We start from the raw sequence: 16,792 nt of genomic DNA on the forward strand, positions 1-16,792 counted from the left end.
GGGCAATTGGAGGAGTCGCTTTCGAACCTTTGCGAAAGTTAGCTATTTTCAAACACTGTTTGGGTGTCGAAGGTCGGAGAGTACTGAAAACCCTACCAAGACCCAGTCGTAACGTCTCCTCGAATGTAGATGGTGAAGGAGATGATGACTCATCATCACCTACTGAAAACTTCAGTGGTGATGAATACAGTATAGCTATGAAAGCATTAGATGACAATTATGGCAGAAAAGTCAGTGTAGTTGTTGAAAGACACAATTTTTTTCCAGGATTCAAGCACAAGGAGAAACTGTAGAGCAATATGTGGCCGAATTGAGAACCTTAGCTGCGTCATGCAAATTTAGAGAATTGCAGGAAGAACTAATTAGAGACCAATTTATTAACAAAACAAACAACTCCAAAATTCAAGAACGACTACTGGAGTTGAAGGACCCCTCGCTACAAAAGACAATCAATATTGCAAGATGGATAGAGAACACTTCCAAATATTTATCTGAACTTAATCTTAAACAATGCAATAATGAAAGCTTTTCAAAAGACGTGAACGTTATCTCCAGGCCAAATAAAGGGAATGTTGTAAAGTGGGGGAAAAAAAAGGAAAGGGAATGTTATAGGTGTGGTAGCAGTAATCATACCGCAGAGGCAAACAAATGCCCTGCGACCTTCATGAAATGTTACCAGTGTAAGAAGATAGGGCATTTTGCACGTGTATGCAAGTTGGGACGTGTGCAGAAACAACGACAAAAACTTTCTGTAAACAGCATCAAAGTGTGTCATGATACACAGTATAATGAGGAGGATGAGAATGATGATGAGGGTAACGTTGAAGTGTTAACTATAGAAGAATGTGTGGGGGCAATTGGAGCTAACTATACCCCTCCGAAGTGCATGGTCAAGATAAATGATAAAATGGTGGAAGTGTGGGTAGATTCAGGTTCGCCGTACACCATTGTGAGTAAACAAGTGTGGAAAGAGTTGGGGTGTGGTGAACTCATGCCCACAAACTTCAAACCAGTAGGATATTGTGGAGACAAGTTACCCCTGGTTGGCTACATAATGTGTACTATAGTTTTCAAGGAAAGGAGTGCAAAGGTACCTGTTTATGTGGTAGAACATGGAAAGAGTTTATTGGGATGGAGTGAACAAAAGTCCTTAGGAATGGTATTGAACCCTAACCATCCTGATCAAGCGTTAGTAGTAGATGACGAGGATCACCGAATATGTAGCCTCCGCTCCTTTAAGAGTGCGTGACGCAAAGGCCACCACTCTTTCTTGACCCTTCTTTTTTTGCATCAAAACCGCCCCAAGACCATATGCACTAGCATCTACTGCAATGATAGACTGATCATTGGGATCAAATGGTTTAAGACTTACAGATTCTGAAATTTCCTTTTTTACTAAGTCAAAAGCTTCCTGGCACTCCCTTGACCAAAGAAATTGAACCCTCGATTTCATAAGTGTTCTCAAAACATGTACTTTCGTGGCAAATTGTGGAATAAATTTAGAATAATACCCTGCCAGACCCAAAAAGGATCGTAGTTTATCCTTGTTCCCTGGAGCTGGCGCATTTTTGATGGCATCGAGCAATTTTTTGGGGGGCCTCACACCATCTTCAGATAACGTGTGACCTAGATATTCTATTTGCCTTACACCAAACTTGCATTTATCCGCACTGATGGTGAGTCCGGAATCTTGTAACCTTTGCAGAACTTCCATCAACATTTCATTGTGGTCGCTTATATCCTTGCCCCATACTAAAATGTCGTCTTGGAACACTACAGTTTTCTTAATTCCTGACAATATACTATTCATGATTCTTTGAAAGACTGAGGATGCTGATGCTAACCCAAACGGCATACAAACACACTGAAACATGCCCTCAGGGGTAATGAAAGACGTTAATTTCTTAGATGAGGGGTGTAATCGTACTTGGTGATACGCATTAGAAAGATCGATGGATGAAAAATACTTAGCCCCCCTCACAGATGACAATAGTTCACTGATGCGTGGCAGAGGGTGACGATCCACCAATATACACTTGTTGAGATTCTCAAATCTTTGCACATGCGTAATTTCCCGTTAGGTGTACGCACCAAAACAATAGGACTAAGCCATTCTGATGGGGAAGATGTGTTGTATCCTAGTAACCAGTTCAGGGTTGTTTAGAATGTGTATTTGGAATGTTATTGCTTGAAGGACGACGTTGGGGGAAGACGGAGAAGTCGGTGGAGCCGGGTGTTTCTGTGAACCCTGGCAGGGGTTGTTCCTGTTTATTTCACTCGCTTCCCTTGTATGCCGTGGTTACATTCACGCGCCCGTTGCCGTGGTTACATACACGCGTGCAACTCCACGTCACACTGTTAGTGCTGTGGTTGCGTTGTTAGCATGTTGACGTCACCTTGTAACTGCACTCGTGGCTCCTCGCGTAACTGTACTCGCGGCTCCTCGCGCGTCCTCCACGAGCCTACCGTAGTAACACGGTAAGATTCTATTATTGCCATTCAAAAAAAAATTCCTTGCCGCTCCATGTACACGCTTTAGCATCAAAACAACCCTGAATTCCTGACGTGGCGTAAATAGTGCAGAAACACTGCACCATTCATGTCCATCCGCTCTTTTCTCTTATACTTATCTTTACTGAAGACGACAGATTCTTTAAAAATGGCCGTTCTATCTTGAGCTTCGATCTTCTTACGTTTTCTTATTTTTTTTTCGACACCTCCCAACGTATCTTTGCTCACGTCGCGCTTTCCTTTCTTTTACCTCTGAAAATTCGCCCTCTTTTGGCAGGGGTTGACGTGGTCACAAGTTTCAGGATTTTCTTCTGACATCGTCTTTAATGGCCGTATTCCATCCTCGTCGCCAATGTTAAGATACAAAGGCGATGCCAACCATGTGTGAGCAAAGTCTTCTTTATTAAGTAAACAGGAACAACCCCCCATGTGGTAAGACAATCTTCTATATCGGGTACCAAATTTCCGGAAAAACCTTGGCAGAAGGTAGCCATTGACATTTGTGAGCCGTTTGTTTCAAAAGGAATAACGGGAAATATGCTCTAGTTTTGGTAGATTACTTTTCTAAGTGGCCAGAGGTAGCATTTTTGAGAGATGTGAAAACTGACAGTGTGATTGATTTTTGTGAAGAGGTGTTCCATAGGGAGGGTTATCCAGAATGTGTGGCTTCTGATAATGGTCCGCAATATGTGTCTGAACAGTACAGGGACTATTTGAAGAATTTGAAGATGGAACATTATACTACTGCTGTATACAATCCTAGGGAGAATGGTCTTGTAGAGAGATTCAATAGAGTGCTGAAAGAGTGTGTTCAGTTGAGTGAAGAACAAGGTATGGACTGCAAGGAAGCGGTCAAAGAAATGGTGTGGAGTTATCGAACTACCCCTCATGCAGCAACTGGCGAAACTCATTTTTGCTTGTTAAAAGGGAGGGTAGCAGGTACTAAATTAACACCGCCATGGATGAACAAATCCAGGGTTAAAATATTTAATAGAAAGGAGCTAGAGAAAAGAGTTGTAGAGTATCAGGACAAATATGTCAACAGACACAACGACTGTGTGGGAAGAAAGCATTGTATGTACAATGGAGGAGACTGGGTTAGGTCATGGGTACCGAGTAGTCAAAGGAGTAGTTTGTCAAAATGGTCTGAACCCAAACAAGTTGAGGTTGGGTTAGGAAACAGTGTGTGATGGTAAGAAATGGAATGTGCGAAAGGTTACTAAGTGAAGTGAGAAGGAGTGTAAAGTGAAGGATGAGGTAAATAGTGGAGGGAGGCCAAATTTAATGGATTGTAATGTGAGGAAAAGCAGTAAAACTACAGTCAACCCGTCGTGGATGAGAGATTAACATGTTACTAAGCCAGTTAAATAACAACTTAGTAACCTTTTGCACATTCCATTTCTTACCATCACTTAACCACACGCTGTTTCCTAACCCAACCTCAACTTGTTTGGGTTTAGACCATTTTGACAAACTCCTCCTTTGACTACTCGGTACCCATGACCTAACCCAGTCTCCTCCATTGTACATACAATGCTTTCTTCCCACACAGTTGTTGTGTCTGTTGACATATTTGTCCTGATACTCTTCAACTCTTTTCTCTATCTCCTTTCTTTGAAACATTTTAACCCTGGCTTTGTTCATCCATGGTGGTGTTAATTTAGTACCTGCTACCCTCCCTTTTAACAAGCAAAAAGGAGTTTCACCAGTTGCTGCATGAGGGGTATTTCGATAACTCCACATCATTTCTTTGACCGCTTCCTTGCAGTCCATACCTTGTTCTTCACTCAACTGAACACACTCTTTCAGCACTCTATTGAATCTCTCTACAAGACCATTCTCCCTAGGATTGTATACAGCAGTAGTATAATGTTCCATCTTCAAATTCTTCAAATAGTCTCTGAACTGTTCAGACACAAATTGCGGACCATTATCAGAAACCACACATTCTGGATAACCCTCTGTGGTATTCTAGGTTAGAATGGGGTTTAGAATGTGAAGGTCTCCCAGGAGACAACGACAGTTGGAGGACTGGAGAAGGAGAAAGAGAACAGGGAGAGAAACTGTCTGTGGGCTGAGGTGTTTCTGTATTATAAATATCTTCTGAATAAACCCACTTTACCTTAAGGAGATCTGTGTACCGGCGAATCCTTTCACTGGCGACGACGTGGGATGAATTTGTGTTGAGACGTACTCGAAGAAACACGAAGAAACACCTCAACCGGGACTGCGTGATCGCTTGCGTCTTTGGCTGCCTTGTTTTTGGGCACTTGGAGCGGCTCAGCGCACCTCCGGAGCTGCTGCTTTTGAAGTCCCTGGGTGCCTTTGTTTTTTTGGTTTTGGTTGTGCCGCGTGCGTGTGGAGCAGACGAACAGACTCTCGTGCTTTGCTCAGGTAACGAGCGCACGCGCTGTTTTTTCTCTCTCCCTTCTACTTCCTGTTTTAACGCACACGTCTTACAAAGCGTGTCAAGCCTCACTTTCACCCAGACATTGTGGACGCCATTTGTTTCGAGTCGTTTCCAAGCTTACAATTGCATTTGAGTAATCATCCTGGCAGACATATTAGAACGACATTTTTAGGATCAGTCTCACAATTACTGTGACTATTTCTTCAATTCTATAGAGTTTTTATACATCTAACTCTGTAAAGATTTTACAAAATGCAGAATGTTACCTGCCCACCGTTTTTTTTATCTTCACCTGGTGAACCACTGATTCCATGGAGAAAATGGAAAAGTGTTTTTGCACACTATGCTCGAGTTTGTGGCACATCCTTAAGTGCAGAAAGGAAAATGTCTCTTCTGATGCATTGTTTAGGTCCTGAAGGACAGGAAGTTTTTGAAAATCTACCTGAACTTACAATTGACGATGCTGGTGATCTCAATGATTTCGAAATTTGTATAAAAAAGCTTGACTTACACTATCTACCCAAAATTTCAACAGTCTTAGAGAGATATCATTTTGGGAAAAGACTGCAAAGATCTGGAGAATCTGTTGAAGAGTACATTACAGTACTCAGAAAATTAGCTTCCACGTGTGGTTTTGGGAGTAGTAAGGATGAGCGTCTGAGAGATCAATTCATGTTGGGCTGCAACATCGACAAAGCAAAAGAATCCTTTTGGACTAAAGACAATCCGTCACTTCATGAAGTTGTATCTATTGCAAAAACACATGAACATAGTTTAGCTTGTCTTGATGAAATCAGGAAGACAAATTCTCAAACAAGGGATGATGAAGTCCATTATGTCAGTCAAGGATGTAGTCTACGAGATAAAATGGGCTCTCAAAAAGGGGTAAAAGATAATTTTAGTGACCCAAGAGTTAAAAAAAATGTACAGGGAAAATGTTATAGGTGTGGTGAGTTCGGTCACTATGCCAATTTCAAAGGGTGCTTAGGTTGGAAGGTTGTCTGTAAAATTTGTGGCAAAAAGGGTCATTTTGCTTCATGTTGTAAGAATATTAATTTAAAAAAGAAAAATGTTCAAGAAATAACGCTGGAAGATGAAGATTCTCCAAAAGAGTTTGTTTTACAAATAAAAAACGGAATTAGTGGGCCAGTAGAAGTTGTACATATTGAGGGAGTTTCTATACCTATGATGTTTGATTCTGGAGCTAAGATCACTCTAATTCCTTTGAGTATTTTTGAAAAACATTTGAGAACTGGTGTTAAGTTGTTCAGACCAGATATTTCTCCAAAAGGATATGGGGGTGAACCCATTAAGCTGTTGGGTTATTTCATAGGTTCCATTCAGTACATGGATAGATTCACAGCTGGTAAAATGTACATCTCAGTAAGAGGAGATTCTCTCATTAGTTGGTCTCATCAGAGAGATTTAAGGGTTTACCTTGATCCCAATGAGTCTCCTTCAGTTAGGTTGAAAGATTTAAATTGTATTAATACTGTGGATAATGGTAGACCGTCTTATGAACAAGAATTCTCTAGTCTTTTTCATCCTGAACTAGGCTGTTTGAAGGGATATGTTCATGAGATCAAGTTGAGGAAGGGTGTAATTCCAGTAGTCAGCAAAGTGAGAGGTGTTCCCTTGATGGTGAGAGAGAAGATGAAAAAAGAATTAGAAAAGCTAGAACAAGATGGAATAATTGAAAAAGTGGAAGCCACTGAGTGGTTGGCTCCAGTGGTGATGGCAGTAAAGGCTAATGGTGAGCCAAGACTATGTATTGACTTGAGAGAGCTGAATAAATGTGTGATAACAGATCACTATCCCTTACCTAATATTAACGAAATGTTAGCTCTTCTTAGTAGTGCTAAATGTTTTTCATCCATTGACTTGACCTCCGCGTACCATCAGATTAAACTTCATCAGGATTCTCAAGACTTGACTGCTTTCATAACGCCCTTTGGTACTTACAAGTTTCTTCGGATGCCTTTTGGTTTAGTTTCTGCGGCTGCAGTTTTTCAACGAGCTATGGAGAAAGTTCTTGAAGGAATCCAAGGGGTCAAAATATATCAAGATGACATATTAGTGTATGGTGAGAGCATTTCTGAACACAACATGCGGGTTCGCCAGGTTATTCTGCGATTAAGGGAAAGTGGCCTAACGTTGAAAGCAGAGAAATGCAAGTTTAATCTGGAAGAAATTGATTATTTAGGTCACAAGATCTCTGCTCTTGGTATTGAACCAAGAAAGGGCTTAGTGGATACAATTGAAAATCTTGCGAGTCCTACGTCAAAAGAGGAAGTAATGAAGTTCTTAGGGATGGCTGAATTCTACAGTAAATTTGTAGACAACTTTGCGGAGAAGACCAAAACCATTAGGGAATTAGTAAGGAAGGGTGTTACGTTTCAATGGGATAAAACATGTGAAGATGAATTTAAGAATGTGAAACATCTCTTGAAGTGTGCTCCGTGCTTGCAAAGCTTTGATCCAAGTCATCAAACCATCATCATGGCTGATGCTAGTGCAAAAGGTCTTGGTGCTGTGTTACTTCAAACTCATAATGGTGTAGAGAAAAACATACTGTTCATCTCAAGGTGTTTAAAGGGAGCAGAATCAAATTATTCGGTAATTGAGAGGGAAGCACTGGCTGTATTTTGGGCTGTGAACAAACTAAGGAAGTTTGTTTGGGGTAACAAGTTTCTTGTGAAAACCGACCACAAACCACTGAAAGAAATTTTTGAGAAAAAAGGGCTGGATATCATTTCGGGTAGGATCAGGAAATGGGTAGTGGCTCTTCAGGAATTTTCTTTTGAGGTACAATATATACCAGGTGCGCAGAATCTTGTTGCTGATTGTTTTTCTAGACTTGTGAATGAAGTCTCAGAATCTGAGGATCAATTTGTTGAGTATCTTGATGAATTTGATGTTTGCCTGATTAGGGAATGAATAATTAGGGAGAGTGAATGGAGGAGTAATTTATGTAATGATGCAGTGGTGCAAAAGGTTCTTAAAAAAATCAAATATGGTTGGGATGGCACTGAAAAACAAGATCAGCATTTATGTGGTTTTTGGAGGGTCAAAGACGAGTTGTCCTCTCAAGAAGGTCTATTATTGAGAGGTACTAAACGTATTCCTCCGGAGAAATTAAGGGATGAGCTAATATCCTTAGCACATGAGAGTCATCCAGGGATCTCGAAGACAAAGGAAAGATTGAGACTTGCATACTGGTGGCCGGGTATGGATGTTCAAATTGAGCGGTGTGTTAGGAAGTGTGTGGAATGTTCCAGGGCTGACAAAACTTGGATGTGTAGAGTTCAACCCATGGTGGTGAGGGAGTTACCTAGTAAACCGTGGCAGGAGGTTTCTTTAGACATCCTGGGACCTATTAGATATTCCAGCGTTGACAAGTATGTTTTGGTTTTGATAGACATGTATTCTAGATGGCCTGAGATTGGGATCACCTCTTCAGTAGAAACTCAGGTTGTCATAGACTTTCTTAATCAGATCTTTGATAGGGAGGGGATTCCTTCTTCCATTCTCACTGACAATGGTGTGCAACTTGTTTCTCAAAACATGGAGAGATTCCTTAGTAACAAGGGAATTATACATAAGAAGGCTTCTCTCTATCATCCTGAGACTAATGGCATGGTGGAGAGATTAAACAGGGTGTTAAAGGAAACAATTCAATTAGCTCTAGCTAATAACAAATGTTGGAGAGAGGAGATTTTGAACAAAATCAAGAATTACAGACTAACTCCACATACAAGTACAGGTCTTACACCTTTTGAATTGTTTAGGCACAGAAAACCTAATACGCAGATGTGTCCATCTTGGGTTAACGACAAGGTGGGGTTAGAGCATAACCTGGGGTGTAGTTTAGAACATAAAATAGACAGGGAAATTAGGAAAACTCTTGAAAGAAAGGCGAATTTTGACAGACGGAAGGCGGTAAAGAAAATTGTGATTTCAGTGGGTGATGTTGTCAAAGTGAGAAATCCGCGATTTGGTTTATCTAACACTTATTCTAAATTCTCTTCTCCTCTCAAAGTGATAAAAGTCATGAAGAATGCTGTAAAGACAGAGGATCATAGGATTTGGAACATTGGGAGAATTGTAAAAATCTCTGGGGATGGTGATGAAAAATCTGGGAAAGTGAATGAAGAGAAATGTGAGCAAGGGGATAGCCATACTGCACTAAGAAGAAGCTCAAGAGTCTCTAGACATCCTAAGTCTCTAGATGATTTTGTTATCTCAATGTAAGAATATGTGCAACAGAGTTATTTCATTACTCTAGGGAGAGTTGCACTTATTCTTTTCTTACTTTATATGTCTTTTAATGAATGCACTGTATTTCATATTATTTATTGTTTCAATTTTCAATTACAATTTCTATAATTGTACTGTATGTTGCGGGTTTGTTTTTTTTCTTTTCTAATTTATAGCATTGTGTTAAGAATACATATTTGTTTTTTTTAAGTTTTGTTAATGAGGGGAAGATGTGTGGTATTCTAGGTTAGAATGGGGTTTAGAATGTGAAGGTCTCCCAGGAGACAACGACAGTTGGAGGACTGGAGAAGGAGAAAGAGAACAGGGAGAGAAACTGTCTGTGGGCTGAGGTGTTTCTGTATTATAAATATCTTCTGAATAAACCCACTTTACCTTAAGGAGATCTGTGTACCGGCGAATCCTTTCACCCTCCCTACGGAACACCTCTTCACAAAAATCAATCACACTGTCAGTTTTCACATCTCTCAAAAATGCTACCTCTGGCCACTTAGAAAAGTAATCTACCAACACTAGAGCATATTTTCCCGTTATTTCTTTGGAATCAAACGGCACACAAATGTCAATGGCTACCTTCTGCCAAGGTTTTTCTGGAAATGTGGTACCCAATATAGAAGATTCTCTTACCACATGGGATTTGTCGCTACACATGCATGCTACGCAGGTATCTGAATAGCTGAACCTTCTTACACCCAATTAAGTAAAGCACCTCTCATAGAAGTATTGTGAATGAACTTCCTGACTGCTCTGGTGCTAAATCAAAAAAGTGATCAAATAAAAATAAAAGGTACATATCAGTGGCTCAAAGCATATTCCCATCTATGGCACATACAACTTCAAGGATGGATGCTGTGTACTTCTGGCCTGCTCTTCCTCTCAAAAATGAAGACCCAGGGAACGGTGAACCACTGGCATTTACCATTCTCTCGCCTTTTCCAGCATAAAAAAAACCTTTATACTATCTATACAAGCCTCCAAGTATTGGGTCAAAACATGAAAACAACTAGCTTTGGGGCAGAAATGATGGGCACAAGAAACACTTCGTAGGCTTAAGGGTGCATAAGTTCACAGACGTTGATACAGATGACGGGTGTGCTTATTCCCCCTCAAACATGCCTCGTAAATGGGTCTAGGCGAAACTGGACAAAATGCTCAAAAAGTACATCAAAATCAAAGTACATCAAATTCACTCATTATTACATGAAATATAAGCTTCCAATTTTGGCACAAGGACTCATTTTGTGCTGAAAAATTAAAAAATATGTTTGATGCAAACAAACAGTCGCACTTATATGGTTTATTTGCATTCTTCCCATGCTCTTACAATCAGATTTTTACCAAAAACAAAGTCTCAAAAGCGCAACGTGGTGTAATGCCATAATCTCAGGCATTTCACGTAGCAGTGGTAACATGGCATGCGTGGAATGATGCATAATTATTCTGGTATAAATTAAATTTCGCCTGGGCCTCCCACTAAAGATACTCATAGGATTAGATTATTGAAGTGTGTTATTATTAAGAGGCACAGCAATAGATTATTCTTTAATTTGTGCGGGGCATATACCTAATAATTATATTCTGCATTCTTGGATGGAAAAATTAGTTTTGTGTTAATTGTTATGTGTGAAGATATGCACTTCGTGCTAGGCACAAACATGCTACGTGTTGTTTTGTGATGTGTACGGAATGAAGAATATTGTACAATCGTGTGAATAGTGACGGCGGGTATCTTTGTAAGACTTGGAAATAGATGACTGGGTCTTTCCAGAGTGTGTCTGTCTGTACAGGGTTTGAGAAGACAGTTACCCTTAGATACATGCACAGTTGAAAGAATCTTTCGCCACTAAGCACCGGAATCGAATCAATTTAAATATGTTTTATTCATTTTTTATATTTTTAAGTATTGCCTTTGCACCATTACAAGTTTGCACATTTCGCTCATGCTATACAGAGGTTGCATGAGCTACATCAAGATCCTGCCAATTGATGGGATGGGAAAGGGAGTGTCAGGGACTGGCTGGAGCGATGTTTCACTCCTGCAGTACTTAAGGGTTCGTGGATCTGAAATGAGATGCATCTGTAGATGGTTCTGTGAGCTTTTCCCATCACAATATGAGGACTAAACCTCCCTGGTAATTTTTTGAGAATTGCGCCTCATAGCCCAGCTTTGTCACTCCCTTGGAAAATATACTGCAATCAAATGTTTTGTTATAGTTACACAGTAATTCCATTTAATATTTAACATGGTTAGATGCAACATTTCCTTTTCCAGCTCTTTATTTTGCAGTGCTTGGTAAAATTGTTCTGTAAAATAAGGCACACAAATATGTAAGAAAAAATAAAAGAACCAAACGGTTAACATGAAGGAGTTCTGCCAAAAAAAACAGTACTGCAGATGGAAAAAGGGAAAACATTACTTTACCAGTAAACCTCAGGTATGTTATAAGGAAGCTGCAGTGATCAAAGGAAAAACAGAATCTTAAAACATACGTTCTTTTGCAGTGGTGTGCTTACCAAAAGCACAGTAGGCCTCAGAGAATACCTCAATGTCAATAGATGTTATTGTGATAGCAAAATATGTAACCGGAAAATGCCTTTTAATGGTATATGTCTATACACACTGGTTTGATTTCAGTAGGCACAAATGTAAACGCATTCTAGTCCCTACCGATGAATTGGTATCTGTCCTGTTCATGATACTCTATAGAAGAGTCCATATTGGAGAAAAGTGACTGGATCATTTACTCAAAGTACAGACTAGCAATGATTGTGTTACGTAGAGGTGGAAGGCTTCTATTTTCACTTCAAAGATTAGATTTCCATATGAGTACCATCTTCCATTAAATCTGGAAACTCCTACTTAGACCAGCAACGGAGTAGATTACTGTATAATTTGCCTCTGGAGCTAAATCAGGCAAAGGGAAAACATGTATTTTCCTCAATATAAATAGTAGGTATTAATGAAGGAACACCTCTAGGGGACGATGTGATCCAAGGTAAGAGCGACGTAAGGTATAACATGCAGAGAACAGCCAACCTTATTTAGAGTATGTTGGGTGGGATATTCTGTCATAAAGTGTCAAATATTCCAACTTCTGTATTGGAAGTGCCACAGACTATAATGCACTAGCAATACAGCAGATGTGATATTTGTTACATCTGTGATGGAGTATCTTATCTGCCAAACTCAAAATCCGGCCATAGTTTTCAAATACAGGTAGTATCATTGAAGTATCTGTAAAGCTAGATGTGAGGTCCATCAACCACAATTACACATTCAAAAACAGGACTTCACAGACAAATTGATTAGAGCAATACCACTTGCCAATTCTCCTGAAAGAACAGACAAGGAGTGAACAGTACCACAATAGCACTACCTCTACAATCATTTTTCTGTCCTCCAATGGCTGACATTGGATTAACAAATTCAGATCACACTCTTATGCCCACTGCATCACCACTTTAAGCCAAAACCGTCCCATCATCACTGCTCACTCCATTTGTTCCTCTACCAGAGTGCCACTGATTGAAAACCATTTGAAATGCCAAGTTTAGGAAGCTTTTGAGACCCTCAGCTCAAAATTATACAATTTCCTTACCAAACATTCATGCTTTCAATGATCCCCTTTTAAATGCAGGTATTTGTTCAAAATTACTTTTCTTAAGATGTTTCAGTTAATGGTTCAGGCAGTTGCATGCACAGCACCTGGTGGAGTGCCTTTACTGGTTCACTCAGCTCACCAACAGCAACATCACAGTTCAAACTGCTAATCCAATTATAACACACCATTACCTGTAAAACATATGTCTTGTAGGCCTGGCCTTCTGATACTGATGATTTTGGATCGTGCTGCTCGAACTGTGGCAAGTTATCATTCACATCTTGGATGAAGACTATCACTGTGCAATAGGCTGTTTGCCTCAGATTTTCAGCAAGAATAACAAGATTGAACTTCTCTGTGGCTTCAAAATCAAGAAACGCTGGTTCCTTAACTGTGATTTCGCCTGTTTTTAGGTTTAAATTAAAAAAAGGAAAATAATTGACATCTTTCTATGACAACATACAGGTTTGGGGAACACAATAACATAGCACAGTATATAAAGTAAAAGTGTATATTTGAAGCACAGATAAGATATTTTGTTGCATGTATTTACTACAACTTTGTGAACAACACAATAGATTTTACACTTGCGACTTTCCTAAGGACATCATTCAGCAAGTTACACTGGAAGGATTCCATGCAATTCAGCACGTCAGTTAATAGATATGGACAAACCTCAAAGGTATAGCTTGTGAACTTCCATGATCCTTCTCGATAGGAGATATACCTCTGAAGAAATTCAGACCAAGAGGTCTGGTTTTTCAAGATGCTTAAAACAAAATAGGTTAGGAACCAACAGAAAATAGCTTTGGGCGGGAGTCGTGAGAGAGGTCCACAGAATGGGGAAAAAGAGAGTGAGAAACAGTAGAAGTGAAAAAAAATTGGAAAAATGAAAGATTTAGGGCTTGATTATGATCTTGGCAGATGGAATACTTTGTCATAAATGTGGCTGATATTCAGTCCACTGTATAACGATCTCCATTACATATAATGGAATCGTAAAGCAGCAGACAGGATATTCGTTATGCTTTTGATGGAGTAACCCTGCCCGCCAAGATCGCAATCAGGCCCTTGGAGTGATACAATAGAGCAGTGGTTCCCAAGCTGTGGGCCGGGGACCCCTGGGGGTCCGCAAAACCTCCTCAGGGGGTCCGCGGCTGCTTAAAACATTTAATAATATTAGGTCCCAGCTATCAGAAATGACTCCTCGGGGGTCCCCGTGTTCCAATAATGATTCAGTGGGGGTCCCCGGGCTCCAGTATTGATAAAATGGGGGTCCACAGAAGTCAAAGGGTTGGGAACCACTGCAATAGAGGGATAAAATGAACATAACAAACATGTATTAAAAAAATTACATCAAATGAATGCAATTTTCTGATATAATTGAGTATCTACAAATACAGATTCAAACTAATATATCAATATTCTTCCAAGTGTCTTTTTCTCAAGTACCCAAGAAAAAGACTTCAAGGGTAAGTGACATTTATCACTGAGGTAGTATTTGTTAAAGAGTTAGAGGGCAGGTCATCTTCAAGGGTAAGTGACATTTATCACTGAGGTAGTATTTGTTAAAGAGTTAGAGAGCAGGTCACAGAAAAGCCCCTGAAAAGGGCATGGGAACTGTCACCCTTGCATCCTTGAGTACGCCAGTAATCATTATCATTACCTTATGAATCCAAAGGCAGCCCCCAAAAAAGGATTTCTGCATGTGGGTCATGCAAACATGTATGGACCTGGCCAGAAATCAGAGGATGTTCCTTTTTTCTGGTGATTACTGCACGACCTAGGGAAGGAAATCCTGGGTATTGCTGACTTGAGCGGAGTAAATCTCTCATTTATTGGAAGACGAGGAAGAATGATGGAAAGTGTGGAAAAGTCAAGTTGAGGTAGAAATTGGGTTTTAGAAGGATAAACATGGCAAGGTTGCTGGAATAGAATGGTGATCCAGTGGCAGCACGGAATGTCTAAAATAAAATGGATGAGGGAAGGGATAATTGATGAGCAATGGTCTTGATGTGAGGATTCCCTAATGGTAAACATAGTTACAGCTTAGTCAAGTTAATATGCCTTTTTTTTTGTTAGAAATGGGGTCTTTAGTTGGCAGTCAGGTTACCCCCTGTCCAAGCAAGGACCCTCACTCTAGTCAGGGTAAGTCACACACAATCCAAATTATCCTGTGCCCACCCTCTGGTAGTTTGGCACTAAGCAGTCAAGCTTAACTTAGAAGGCAATGTGTAGAGTGTTTGTGCAATAAATCATGCAATAACACAGTGCAAACACCACAAAAATACAACACACAGGTTTAGAAAAATATAGAATATTTATCTGAGTAGCTTAAGGTCAAAACATTCAGGATTTGATTAATGCAAGTTGAAATATCACTTTTGTAATGATAAATAGAGTCTTTTAGTTCTTAAAAACAACAATGGTCTCTTGCGAGCCCACAGTACTTGTTTTGCATTTAAATTATCAGCACGGGACCACAGAGGAGGAGATGCGTGGAGAACGGGGAGGTGTGCGTTGGTTTCTCCGGGCACACACAGACGATGCATCGATGCTTTGCCACGCAGCAAGGGCTTTGCGTCGATTTCCGGCGCACAGATTTGGATCCTCTTTGGGTTGCAGGGTATTAGGACGCTCCGGGGACAACGCAGAGAAATCCTGGGCATGCAGGATGAAGTCACAGGAGCTGTGTCGATCCGGTGGGCGATGCAGGGAAATTTCTGCCGCAGAGCAGGTGCTGCATCGATTCCTATTGCAGGAAGTCGGGCTGCGTCGTTCCGGCTCAGCGATGCGTCGATCCGGTGGGCCGTGCATCAAAGTTCTGGTCACAAAAATGGCGCTGCGTCGATCTCCACTCGGGGAGCCGGGCTGCGTCATTCCGGTTCAGCGATGCAGTGATTTTCTCACTGAAGGGCAGGCTGTGCATTGATTCCGGCAGGCTGTGCATCTATGTTCGCCACACGAGGGGTTCTTTGCAGTGATTAAGTCTTTTTGGCCCTGAGACTTCAGGAAACAGGAGGCAAGCTCAATCCAAGCCCTCGGAGAGCACTTCTCAGCAGATCCAGAGGGCACTAGTCCTTTACAGCAAAGCAGTTAGGTTAGTCCTTTGGGCAGCCAGGCAGCTTCTCTTAGCAGGTTACAGGTTCTGGTTCAGAGTTTCTTTCCCAGGAGATATCTTATCAAGAAGTGTCTGAGTTGGTAGGGTCAGGTATCCAATTTATATACCCAAATGTGCCTTTGAAGAGGGGAGACTTCAAAGAGTGGCATAGAAGTAGACAAGGTCCCCTTTCATTAAAACCCTGTCTGCCAGGATCCCAGTAAGGGGTTTGGCAGTCCATTGTGTGAGGGCAGGCCACTATCCTTTCAAATGTGTCAGGCCCTCCACCCTTCCAGCCCAGGAAGACCCATTCAGTATGCAGATGTGTGCAGGTGTGACAGGGAATCCTGTGTTTTTTGATGTCTGGATGAAATGCACAAGGGAGCTGTCAAGCAGCCCAGCCAGACGTGGATTGGAGACAGGCTGTAAGGCACAGAAGGATTTGAGTGTAGAGAAATGTGCACTTTCTAAAAGTGGCATTTCTAGAATTGCAAGATTAAATCCAACTTCACCAATAAGCAGGAGTTCCTACTACCATTCTGGCCATACTAAATATGTCCTGTGTACCCCTTTCAGATCAGAATCTACCACTCAAACAGTATGTGAGGGTAGCCCTGATGCTTTCCTATGAAAGGAGCAGGCCTCACAGTAGTGGAAAACGAATTTAGGAGTTTTACACTACCAGGACACATAAACTAGACAGGAACATCACCTGCCTTATACCTACATAGCACCCTGCCCTATGGGTTACCTAGGGCCTACCTTAGGGGTGACTTATATGTAGAAAAAGGGGAGTTTAAGGCTTGGCAAGTACTTTTAAATGCCAAGTTGAAGTGGCAGTAAAACTGCACACACAGGCCTTGCAGTGGCAGGCCTGAGACTTGGTTAAGGGCT

General features: G+C 40.9%; 1 protein-coding gene across 1 annotated transcript in view; it reads right to left on the reverse strand.

Moving 5' to 3' along the window:
• LOC138255249 (protocadherin-23-like) overlaps positions 1-16,792 on the reverse strand; it is a 486,186-nt gene that overhangs the window by 276,982 nt on the left and 192,412 nt on the right. The window contains exon 12 of the mRNA XM_069205831.1: positions 12,990-13,201. Within this exon, the coding sequence (XP_069061932.1) occupies positions 12,990-13,201 (212 nt within the window). The remainder of the gene's footprint in view (positions 1-12,989; positions 13,202-16,792) is intronic.

The sequence above is a fragment of the Pleurodeles waltl genome, chromosome 1_2 (genome assembly GCF_031143425.1).
Source record: "Pleurodeles waltl isolate 20211129_DDA chromosome 1_2, aPleWal1.hap1.20221129, whole genome shotgun sequence".
In the NCBI taxonomy this organism is placed as follows: Eukaryota; Metazoa; Chordata; class Amphibia; order Caudata; family Salamandridae; genus Pleurodeles; species Pleurodeles waltl.